We start from the raw sequence: 12,056 nt of genomic DNA, 5'->3' as shown, positions 1-12,056 counted from the left end.
CTTGTGAAGCAGCCGTCCCTTAATCCCCCTTCAACCCAACCTTTCTCCATGCCCGAGCCACACTTAAAGCCACCCGACTGCTTGTTACAGGCAGTAAACAGGTATGTCTCCAGTCAGTGCCTGAGTGCGTTGCTATGTCACGGTTGAGAAGAGACCCCCAGTGCGGCTCCATAACTCACTTACTGGCAGTCAGACGGACTGAAGATCGCAGGAGCAGCTTAGGTGAGTCACGCATCAACAGTGCATGAGCTGGAGAGAGGATCTCAAGGCAGTATGGGAGTCTGTAGAAAGAGAGCACTGGTCCGACTTCAAATTCTGCTCAATGAAGGGTTTTATAAGGACATTCAAACACTGCACAGACCCATCCAGCCCAGTCTACCACAATCCACCCACATCCATCATAACAGACACAAGTTCGGTACCACTCTCACGTCTGTACAGTAAAGATGTAGCTGGACCCGTTGGCTTAGCTTAGCATAAAGACTGAAAACAGGGGGAAACAGCTAGCCTGCCACCTTTAAAGCTCAATAGTTGACATGACTGGTTCGTCTTGTTTGTTTGATCTGGGCATAAACAAAGACAGTTTCCAGTCATTATGCTAAGCTAAGCTAAACATCTCCAGTTTCATATTTACTGTACAGACATATTTCCTGTGAGCAGGAGAAGTCTGCCGACTACGAATGCGTCTGTGGTCCCCGTTTGTGAGATCGGAAACGGGAACTCATCTGTTTCACTAGCTCAGCCTATAGCCCCGTCCCATCTCAACCAGACGGTGACAACAAAGCTCATTACCGAACCTCCGATCCCACAGTGCCGACAGTCTTGTTAGCCTCCGATTTACACTTTTAATTAAATCAAGCGTATCGGCATCATCTGGCTCATACTAAGTATGTTCGGCTGCTTACAAGAGCCAACATCCAGAGCAGTTCAGTTTCATTCAGGATGAGCAGTCCATACCGATGACACTACTCACACCTCATAGTGTATGATCCGATGTCATGGGCATTCATTTGTATCTAGACATTTTCATCTCTGTTAACCATGAGCCTGTTTTTTTTTTAATCATCCAGATAAGACAGCGAAGGGGTTTCATGTGTTCACAGGGCCAAGATGACAATAGAACATGGCGGCCCAGATGTCCCGCCCACACAATACTGTACAAAACACACTCAATTCCTTTATCCTGCATTAAAGTCGACACTCTTTACAAGACATACGTGTAATATGCTGAAGCTACAATGTCTGCATCAGCTCGTAAACCCTTGCCCAAAGTAACTTCTATCCTTCTATCCAGTATTGACCACAACCATGACATACTCAATGTGAGACATTGTAAATACTATGGTTACAGACTCTATATATTTTTAACTGACAGCATGATGCAATTATCTTTTCTAAATAGAGATATTGTTTTCGTGAATTCTTTTCCAAGATAATCATAGGGTGTAAACCTGATATTGTGACAGCCCTGACGTTAATCATATGCAGGGTTCCTGCCAAACAATGTCGTGTCTGATGCAAACGATCAGATATGAATTTACCATATGGGTTTCAGAGAAAGTGCGACGTTGAGAAGGAAACCTGCGAGCAGGCACATCTTGGCAGCCTCTTCCAAATGATTGTCTGCATACTAGCGAGCGTTGCATGGTTAAACGGCCGCTAAGCGCATCCTCAGCCCTCGTAATTTGAGATAATGGCTTTGACATTTCAATGTCGACCTACTGTGAGCCACAGCCAGCAGGCCTCCAGAAAAGCAGGGCGCAAAAAGTTGGAACAGTGTTGCTGCTGAATCCGTAATCGCTCATCCCCAGTCGTCCCTTCTGCTCCAGGATAGGAAGAGGAAAAGGAGACATTCGAGATGCAACTTTGGCTATACAAGCACAGTTATGTCCCCAAATAACATCCCACGAAAACAGTAAAAGAGAAAAGCAGTAGAGAAGCGGTGTGTGCGGTCGTATCTGTGCATGCATCTGGGTAAATGTGTGCGCTCTGACTCAGCACAACCTCACGGGACTCAGAGGCGGCCGGCTCTTTTATTACCTAATCCAGTTTAGGAGATGAATCCGACCCGGAATCTAATTTCCGTGCTATATACATGAATCCCTGACTTTAGCTATAACCACAGCTTGCAGGCTATGCAGCAATGAGGAGAACGCCCACACCAAACAGCATTTATACTCGTCTCCTCTCCACTAATTGCCGCTGTGAATACTGCTCTTACAGCTCATACCTGGCTAACGGTTTGATATTTACAGCACCGAAGCACAGCAGGCTGAGCGCGGGGGAAAGGCCGCTCCGGTTCTTGTCATTCAAAGCTTTTCTTTCGAACGTCCACTTTCATCTCTCGAAAAAGTCTCACCAAACCTCCAGGCATGAGCCAGGCCACAGCCCTGCTTTCTGAAATAATACCCAGCAGCGCCTTGGGACACATGTCCAGCCAGGCACCGGGACCAGCCGAGGTGAAAGCTCAGCGAACAAATCCCTCAGAGACACTGTGTCATGTATTGTTTCATTTTCCCGTTACACTCTCACTTTCCTTTCAGCTCACAAACCTAATATTTGCCAGGACAATGCCGGCGTTTCCACAGAGCAGAGTCTATATTTGTTCAGTGTCTGTAAAGCCATCCATGTGAGCCGAGCTGATTGTCTACCACCATGTCTTACTTTCTCTTCTACTATTTCTAAAGTAATGAAACTCAAATGTATTTGATTCCCTCACCTACATTTCTCATACAACTAAATCAGGCAGCGATGTTTAAATCAGTTTATTATCAGAGTTTAATGTTGACATTGTCAGGCATAACTCGAGAGGCACAAGGGGAACGAACATGTGGGAAAACGCCACTTGACACCATTTAGGCAGCAAGCCAACACCACCAATAAAGTAGAAAATAAGGGATAGTCATTAGGAGTTCTTAAGGTCACTGCACCAATAAAAAAAAAACATTGGGAGCTTCTTGAATTGTCGTTATTCGTGACAAGTCACTTGTTCAAAGCGTGGCAAGGACGACGGCTGGAAAACTTGAATGTGCTGCGTTTGTAGGGAGCGAATGACTTCTTCAACTTGAACTTATTCGTGTAAATGAACAGGACGAGGCACAGTACAGGGCCAATGTCTAGCGATTATACACGGCCTCAAGCCGAAAGCAGCCGTCTTGGTCCAAGTCAGGGATAAATGCATATCTGGAAGGTCGGAAAGTGACGAAGGGAAAGATCCCACAGCGAGAGTGTCAAGTCGGCCTCGAGGTTTGACTGTCCTGCAACCAGAGCGCCACCGAGTTCAATTCTCAGATTACAAGAGGCACGGAGCGAAACACACATTTGCATGTACCAAAAAAAACAAGGCCACCATATTAAAGATCCCCCAAATCCATCTTCAAGGCACTTTAAGACAATATGATTTAGAAAATCATCAAACTTCGTCACAAAAAGAGATAACCAGTAAACTTTTCCCCCTAAAAAAAAAAAATAATAATTGTACAGTATTGGCAAAATAGTATTCAAAAGCATAATATATCCCACAGCCCCAAGACATCATCATATATTAAGAAATCATAGTTCCGTACTTGACATAGTTCTATTCACCATCATTGTGATATCGCTCATCATAAAAAGCTTTCTGCGCTTTCTCATTCCATCATTTTGGGTCACACAAGATAATATTGAGCCTTTGTTTGGACATTAAATTATCAGCACATCTCTGCATTATAGCAATTAAACATGATGCAATTTGGAAGTTGCTGAACAACCTTTCTGACAGAAGGCCACATTGTACTCATGGGGTAAAACCTGTGTGCATGAGTATCATAGGTGTACTCTTTCCCTTCTATAAACACATCGTACCCCAGCGGTTCAAACACAAACTTCCAGCGTCACAATGTACATGTCACTCTCCGTCATTACCTAAGAGTGCACCAGTTTAATGCCCTGCCCAGTGTCCAGTACAGCCGGTGGGAACCAGGCGAGCTTACACCTCCTGAAGCAGCGCAGGAACACGCTGCACACCCAGAACAGGTTGAGGCCACAGCACCAGTTGGAAAGGTGCACCATGGGATACGTAGCCTTGGGAAAGTGGGTCTTCCAATGCTTGGCCACGTCGCTTCCAGTGGGCAGGTGAAGCGTGTAGTCGCTCCAGCGCTTGGACACGCCGTATGCCGCCGTCACGGTCCGTCCCTTTTCGGACCACTGGGTGTCGCTGTCTGGGTTGCAGTTGAACTCCACCCATTCGGCGGTGAAGTCCCCGAGGAGGGGGACGTCCCCGGGCTCCGGGTCCACCCTGGCGGCGGACAGCTCGGCACCCTGCACGGCTACGTAGACGCCGTCCACCCTGCGGATGTCCTTCACCCAGGGGAGGGAGTTTTCCGTGTCCAAGACCAGGATGAGGCGGGAGAAGTGGCCCGCGTTCTTCTCCTTCCACAACTCCAGCAGCTGGGCCATGTGGACGCTCTCACCTCCTGCAGGAGAGGAGGTTAGATCGTGAGACGGAATAATGAATCACCGCTCAAGTTAGTGTCCCTGTGATTTGTATATTAAAAAGGTCTTCTTGAACCAGATGTGTTTTACTTTGCTAAAACTACATTCAAACTCACTGGTCGAGATAACCAGCGGTGGTTATAGAACCAGCGATGTGTTCAAGGACATTGGACACCTGGCTGTCGATGGACACTGTGGCTTCGCAGGCATTACCCACTGAAAAGGTCCATTCAGGATGGTGACAGAGGGAAGTGATTATCTTGTCAATGGGGGACTTTTTTTTTTTTTTTTTTTTTCTTTTTTTTTTCCTTGTTTGCAGCATCATGCAGCGATAATGCGTCAAGTAATCTCTGAACAGAGGCTCCGGAGCCGACACGGTGTTAACCTGCTGCGATTCTCATTTCTGTCGAGGGGAATGTCACAGCGGACAGACTGAACCGGTCACAGAATCTCCTCTACTGGAACCAAACTTCTGTCCTTCACGGCCATTTTCAACCCTTTTGGATTTTACTCGTCTGATCTTGGCATATTGGACTCTGATCAACAGAGGAAAAGAATGGAAATCAGACCGTAATGAAAACTGAGTCTGCACTCATTGCACATCACCGTAGTCTTGCGTTTATGGTCACTATGAGAATTTTGGGGGAGTGGCTTTGGCCTTCGGAGAGAGGCCTGACGGGACGGGCCATTCATGTAATGCTTTTATCAAACAATTTCAAACTGTTTATTTGATATTTGAACCAGCGTTTGACTTCTCTGCTCACTTGCTAACTACTTTTTCACACACTCGCAATCTCACCATGTAATGTTCGGCTGCTGCACCTGACTCGACATGTGATAATATGTTTTAATCAAATTGTAATTTGCTATTCTTTCAAATTGGCTATACTACAGTCAATCTCTGGAATGATAAGTCAACTCTACTGGTGGTAGTTTGGAAGGTGGGTGTTCTTATAAATCTTATTCATTATAATCTCATGTTATTTATTGCTAAATGCGCACATTGAGTGTACTTGTAATGAAATATGCGACATAATTAAAATAGCCTGGCCTTGCCTAGAACATTTGGCACATGGTGGTATTTCAGTAAAATGCAAAATATCAGTGTCAGCTGAAATAAGCATGAAAATCACTGGTCTAAGTAATACATCCCTAGAAATGAATTGCGCGAATAAGAGAGGGGAATTAACCGTAAGCAAAAAACAAAAAACGTGGGGGCTCTTACCGGCCAGAGCCCAAGCACCGGTGCCTTTGTGTGTATGCCCGCTGTAGAAAATCAGATAGGTGTCATGACGGGGCCCGTCTTCTGTACGAAGCTCCAGGAAGCTGCGTAGCTTCGTCTGCACGGCCTCCAGCGTAACGCCGCTGGTGGAGTAGTCGCAACCAAACGGCTGGATCATGTGGTGGGAGAAGAGGCGCTGCACGTTGTTCAGCATACCCGTTGAGCGCATGTTCAGCTGTTGGACCTGCTCAGGTGGTAGGAGGGCGGGCTGGCCGTCGGCGCTGAACGGGAAAATAGAGATGGGATCATGTGAGAAATAGTCTGATTTTAATCGGTTTTTTTTTTTTTTTAATCTTCTCCGAGAGAGACTCAAATTAGGTGGCTTGTCGAAAGCAGACAGACGGGGCGCGAGAAAAAGAGACATGAATGAGTGAGAAGCTGATCGTTTGACACACCCGAGGAGAGGAGACAGAGAGCGGAGGAGTAGCATCAGCGGGAGGAGAGGAGACCGAGAGCAGCGGATGAGAGGAGATGGGAGGGGAGGGGGGGGGGGAGGGAAAGGAGATGGAAGGGGTAGGAGTGGTAGATCACTGCTGAAGGAAATGGCATTAACCTCAGGGAAGTAAAGGAAGTCAATAATGGAAAAAAAGGAAGGGATCTGTGGAGGAGAACTGAGCAGGGTGACAAGAAACGAGAATGGGAACCGAGGTTAAAGAGAGTTGAGGGAAAAGTGATTCTCTTTTAAAGTGCGTGTGACTGATAATAACAAGTGGGTGATAACAGAGGGGGGCACACCCACAAAGTCAAGGCTAGCATCTCCTCAGTGCAGCCATACATTTCCTTCCCATCAATAGGCTTGATGTTATTCATGGCCAAGCGAATGGCAAAGCCATTCGTCACTCCTCCAGACATCTGCATAACTCACCATCGCATCATGCTCCCATTATCACCGTCAACCTCCCCTTGAAGAAGGACGGGCAGAAGTCCGTCTTCATCTCAATGCGGACACTCCTCGTGTTAGCTAGCTTTCCCTGTCTGCTAAAGACACACTTGCTCATGCTGCAACCTCCGTTCGCCTAAACCCCATCTAATCTTTTCAGATCTCATGGCGCCCAGGGGAGTGAAGGCTTGTAGTTTGAGAATTCAAACCACATCTTCCCCCCCCCCCGTTACACTCTCTCTTTCATCATGTCCTTTCCTCCACAGCTCTCTCAGAGCTCCACCCCTCCTTCACAATCCCTCCCCTTCCTGTCTGTCTGTCCCTTTTCGTTTTTTACCGCCAACCCTACTCACCGTTTACAACCTCAGCCCTCTCCTCGTGTCCCAGCCCCCTCCCCGTTTCAGCCAGCACACCTCCCCTTCTCACCCGTATCCCTCTGATCTCCCTGTGGGGCTCTTGTCGTTGTGAAAACATGATCTGCAGCCATCAAACAGCCCATTATTCACGGCTGCATTCTCATCATGCTCGCAGTCCTCCCAACGGACCGTGCACGTACAGCCTCGCATACAGAGCGTCTACAGCTCCAAGAGGACATGGGCCTGCATCCAAAACCACCTGGAGAGTTAAACATGACGGCTGGCATCCCCCTCTGAATGCTCGAGCTAACCATCAGCTAAAAAGGTTCAATATCCAGAGTGTGGTCACATACATATATTTCAGCCAAAAATCTCTAAAAAGGCAAATATGGAAACACTCATGTATAATTGACGGCTAGCTCTTGCTGCTTAGGAGGAGATGTGTCGGCATCATCAAAACTATGTCGGCTGTTGAATAAAAAAAAACAACTTTTCTCATATTTCCCCGCGCCTTGCGATGCCAAGAAAAGGCTTCGACGTGGGGCAGATGTTTACGTGTGAATGAGGTGTTTTGTTGCTGCTGTAGTCCAGACCTTCTTAACCGCGGCACTGTGCGTCAGCCGTCAGTGCTCTGGTCACTCTTTCGCTTCGTGCCCACTGCCTCACTACTCACTCGAAGGCTATGCCCGCATCTCTACATTCCTGTGTCCCTCCTCTCTTCAGTACCTGGAGTAAGCAGTAGGTATGACCAGGGCGTAGCCAACACAGGTTCCCCCCAGGCAGCTGCCCAGCTCGTGGAACAAGCCGTGGGTCAGAGACTCCAAAGGCAGCACCACCAGCAGAGCGCAGAGAAAGAGGCCGCTGGACGGCTGCAAGAAGCGAAAGAAATCACGAGTCACTTTCATTCATCACTTACAGCTTTGTACCAAAGCAAAACAGACCCAGCTAATTGGTGGCGACACTTTGCGCGAGTTACACAATATGGGACTGACAGCGTTATTACGGCAGGACAAAACATGACAGGACCGAACTAAATGAAGGCAAGATGCAGTGTATGACAGCAGGCTGAACACGCATCACAAGGATCCATCCACAACAGAATGATGACTGCAGTGTATGAGCCTGCACTCTATGGGTTCCCTTAAATCTTGTGGTTTCTATTCTTTAGATGTTAATGCTTAGAAGTCAACTTGCAGATACACTCAAATACATATTACCAAGTGGAAACATAAAGCAGATGTTGTGCTACAAAAGCACTGTTAGGCAGTCACTGTGTTGCCATGCAATGCAATGCAATACAGCACCCTCAAAAAGCGACTCCGATTTCACAGCATGGCAATGAATCCAAGAATGCAAATAAAGACCTGCATGCCTAAGTGCCTAAGAACCATACTTGAGTTTGCATAATATATTGAACTGCCCAAGGTATGCCCGGAGTGAAAAAATGGGTTACACTCATTCATTTAACTTTCATGAAGTTTGTTTACTGCTTAAATGCAAAATACTATATTCTCCAACGTCTGAATATAGTGTTGAAAGCACAACACAGTGCAAGAGGAGGAATTCAAAATAGAATGCAAACGAGTCGTGGTTCTCACAGAGAGAGAATTGGTTTGCAGCATTGTCGTTATTTTGTGTTTTGCGTGTATAATATTGCTGTATTCCAACAGCAAAAGTAAATAAAAAGCTGTAAAACATAAAAAAAGAACACATAACAGGAGCTAAACACAAACTCATGTACGAGTGCAGACAGCCCACTTGCTCTGGCAAATTTCCAACTGACATCAACAATGTGCAGATTTCAAATTAGGACTCGGGCCCACGAGACTCTGACAAGGTAAACGTCTAATAAGGCAAAATAAGTTATTGCGGCTCTTTATTCAAGTAGATAGGGATATTAAAGCGCAAATTAAATTGGTTCTGCATGAGAGCAGAAGTGCCTCTGCTTGGGGAGCAACTACTAACCACACAGAGCCACTAGCATCTCTCTTCAGAGTTTATAACGTGGGGTAAATGATGTGTTTAAAGAGAACTTGTCATGAAACTCAAAGTGCTACAGCTGTAAGAAGACAACAGGACCCTCGCCTTGGTCTAGACTTTCTAAATGCACCCAAGAGGTTTCGTTACAATATGACATGACTAGAATGATGCATCAAACAACAGTGAACAAAATACCTTTTTTTAAATCTTTAGACGCTTTGCAAACTTTCCTAGAATAGTTCATGATGATAATATGTATGATATGAGTTAAAGTAGTCGTATTCCCTCTTGTGTCTCCTTACCTGCCAGGAAACAGCTCCCAGTATGACCGTTGACAGCATACTAAAGAACACCAGCCGTTCTGAAATGAGGCAGAAGTGTCGGATGCCCCTGGAGGCCATGACTTGGTTGAGACTCCGGCTTCTGGATCGCTGAGACTGCCAAGCCCTCTGACACTCACTCAACTTGGTGTGGAAGCCCCAGATTGTCATCAGCAGAATTATGTGGCAGATGAACCAGAAAAGGCCAAACAGACAGAAGCCTGGAATCACCAGATACCAGAGCTCCAAGTGGCCGAGCTATGTGAGGCGAGAGAAAAGTGTGAAACACAGAATTAACATTTCTAACTGAGTCACACAAAAAGCTGTATCATCATTCAGAAACACTGTGGAATAAAGGGTTACAAACTGTAAGACATTATTGAGTTTGAAAGTCACATGAAAGCTCTAAAGACTCCCATAATGGAAACGTCAATTTTTCCAAAAAAACCCTGAGTGTACCTTTAAGGCAGCCACGACGAAGAAGGCCAGCTCGGTGAGACTCAGCGGCAGCAGAGACAGCCTCCTCCACACCGTCCCAAGGGACAGCACTGGTGTCCAGCGCTCGCTGGGCCCCAGCTCACTGAAGTACACATCCAACACAGGCTCACACAGCAGCCTGCCCATGTAGCAGCCTAAAGCATAAGGGTTGGCTGTGATGCCTAAGGCCTGGAAGAACACCAGAGAGGTGACCAAGGCAAAACTGACCAGGTTAGGCAAAGCCAGGAGGGATTTCATCCTTAGGTCCACTATGAGAGCCCCCAGGGCCACCACCAGACCTACAATGGCCACTGACTTGTGAAGAAGCATGGCAGTGCTGGCAATGCCAAATCCCAGGAGCTCCAGTAGCTCGGTTGATGTGAGCAAGGTGGGTTTGTTACGGATTGAGCTGCATAGTCGCTCAGTTAAAGCCCACACTGTTTTCATGATGACACTGGCCAGCAGGAGATAGTTGGCGACCAGCTCCTTGACATTTGAATTCAAGCTGGAGCTGTTGAGGAAGCAGAGAAGGCCGAGCAAGAAGCCACACCACAAATGGAACAAGCTGAGACTAGCTTTCTCCATAGCAAAGTAGTAATAGAGGATGCTGGCAATCCCCAGGACAAAGAGGCCAAGGATGAAGATGACCAGGATCATCGGTTCACTCGTCACCTCCCAGCGCGTGTACATGCCGACGCATACCGCCACAAGGAGGTTGACGCTGGACAGGTAGCCCAGGCAACGCACGGATGTAAACATGTCCACCTTCTTGGGCTCCTCCACCGTCAGCTCCTCTTCATCTTCCTCCCGAGCCATGGCTGATTTAAAAAAAGCTTAACCAAATACAGTTAATTTCTTCCAGTCAACAGTCTGATTTGCACAGGTTTGCATATGGAGGACAACGCCTCTTGATGACATTCTCCAAAATCAGCCCCTGTGAACAATTCAAAAAGTAGTGTTACTTTTGTTACTAAGTAGCTTTAAAAACAAATGTCAGGCTCATAAAACTGATACATGTTACACTTCTTAGCTACTCATGTCCACACGATTTGGTAAACATTACATTGAATCAAACAATGGACAAACTCACTAAATAACGACAATGTTAGCTTCATTGTTGTTCTATAATCAGTTTACATATTATGACTTCATAAAATGGCTTGATACGAGATACAATGTCTGAATATAAGCTACAGTATGATTTTCTCGATCACATAATGCTAATATTGTTAACGTTAACACAATGATCAACAGCAAAATAGTCAACGTATCAACCAGATGAAAGAGTGTCTGAGGCCCTGCGGTGACTTTGTGACTATGTGGCACTGCAGCCGTGAAGTTTGCTAACTTGCATAGCTTCGCTGCCGACTTTTCGTTACCTGGTTAGCTAACTTAACGTTTTAATGCGGTCTCTATGACCGATAAAAGAAAACGTAGCGGCCCTTGCACAAAGGTCCCAGTAAGTACTGTAAAAAACATGCAAAATCTTTATTGTCCAAATGTTACTTACATGTTGTTTGTTTAGATGACAGCAGCAGTGCTTCCGGATTCTGAAGTACGGCATCTCGCAAGTGTCAAAACACTCGAGCTTCGCTTTTCTTCCGGCTGGGGATATCGATATACTTGAGCTTTAAACTACATCTGGCGTACACCAATCACCGAAAACTTAAGTTGATATCAAGCAGAAAAAAACGTAACCTTCTTCCAACGATAATGCACTGACAGAACATTCTTATTTATTTTGATGAGGCTTCGCTCAGTTTTTTATTTATTTATTTTTTTACATCCTGCTTTGTTTTGTCACGCGTGAAGAAAGTAAAACACTGCATGCAATGTGGAGAATGTATGCGGGCAAATATTTCACAATATCAAAGTTTGGTTTGATGTTCGTGGAAAATGTGACAATGAACTGCAGCTGTTTGAAAATCAGTCATCATACTGTAATAACTTTGCATTTGTTAAAACTGTGGTAAAGGTTAATGATAGGAAATATAAAATAATATTGATATTATATTGGCAGGCCAAAGCATTATTAGCCCATATCTTCAAACAAGATTATAGCCATTGTTACCATTGCAGGAAATGAACCGGTGGAACTGAATGAGGGCTCAACTGAAGTGTCCCAGTGAATGCACAATACCAGTACTAGAACTCGTGCCTTAATGTAATGCAGCAATAATCAATGTAATTTATTACACCTGCTTTTTCTGTCAGACATGTCAGAATGTCTGTGACAATAGCAGATTGATGCTTATGATAGAGAACCTCAAGCTTTAGACAGATTGCAA

The 12,056-nt window shown here is 45.7% G+C and overlaps 1 protein-coding gene across 1 annotated transcript; it reads right to left on the bottom strand.

Annotated features, from left to right (window-relative positions):
• Positions 1-2,776: 2,776 nt before the first annotated feature.
• tmem168a (transmembrane protein 168a) lies at positions 2,777-11,323 on the bottom strand. The gene is made up of 6 exons (XM_079294437.1): positions 11,279-11,323; positions 9,751-10,702; positions 9,274-9,549; positions 7,718-7,860; positions 5,699-5,976; positions 2,777-4,454 (listed from the first exon to the last, which is right to left on the bottom strand). The coding sequence occupies exons 2-6, from the start codon at positions 10,582-10,584 to the stop codon at positions 3,904-3,906; spliced, it is 2,082 nt and encodes a 693-aa protein (XP_079150563.1). The 5' UTR covers positions 10,585-10,702; positions 11,279-11,323; the 3' UTR covers positions 2,777-3,903.
• Between the last annotated feature and the right edge of the window lie 733 nt (positions 11,324-12,056).

The sequence above is a fragment of the Melanostigma gelatinosum genome, assembly GCF_949748355.1.
Source record: "Melanostigma gelatinosum genome assembly, chromosome: 22".
Taxonomy (NCBI): Eukaryota; Metazoa; Chordata; class Actinopteri; order Perciformes; family Zoarcidae; genus Melanostigma; species Melanostigma gelatinosum.
Note: the sequence above shows the minus strand (reverse complement) of the source record. Positions and strands in the feature narration are given on the sequence as shown.

Excerpts from the sequence above, each read along its gene's own strand:
- tmem168a (XM_079294437.1), bottom strand. The coding sequence starts at position 10,584 with ATGGCTCGGGAGGAAGATGAAGAGGAGCTGACGGTGGAGGAGCCCAAG. Across the intron at positions 5,977-7,717 it reads ATACCTACTGCTTACTCCAG|CGCCGACGGCCAGCCCGCCC; the intron begins GTACTGAAGAGA and ends TTTCCCGTTCAG. Across the intron at positions 4,455-5,698 it reads CGGTGCTTGGGCTCTGGCCG|GAGGTGAGAGCGTCCACATG; the intron begins GTAAGAGCCCCC and ends CCTCTCCTGCAG.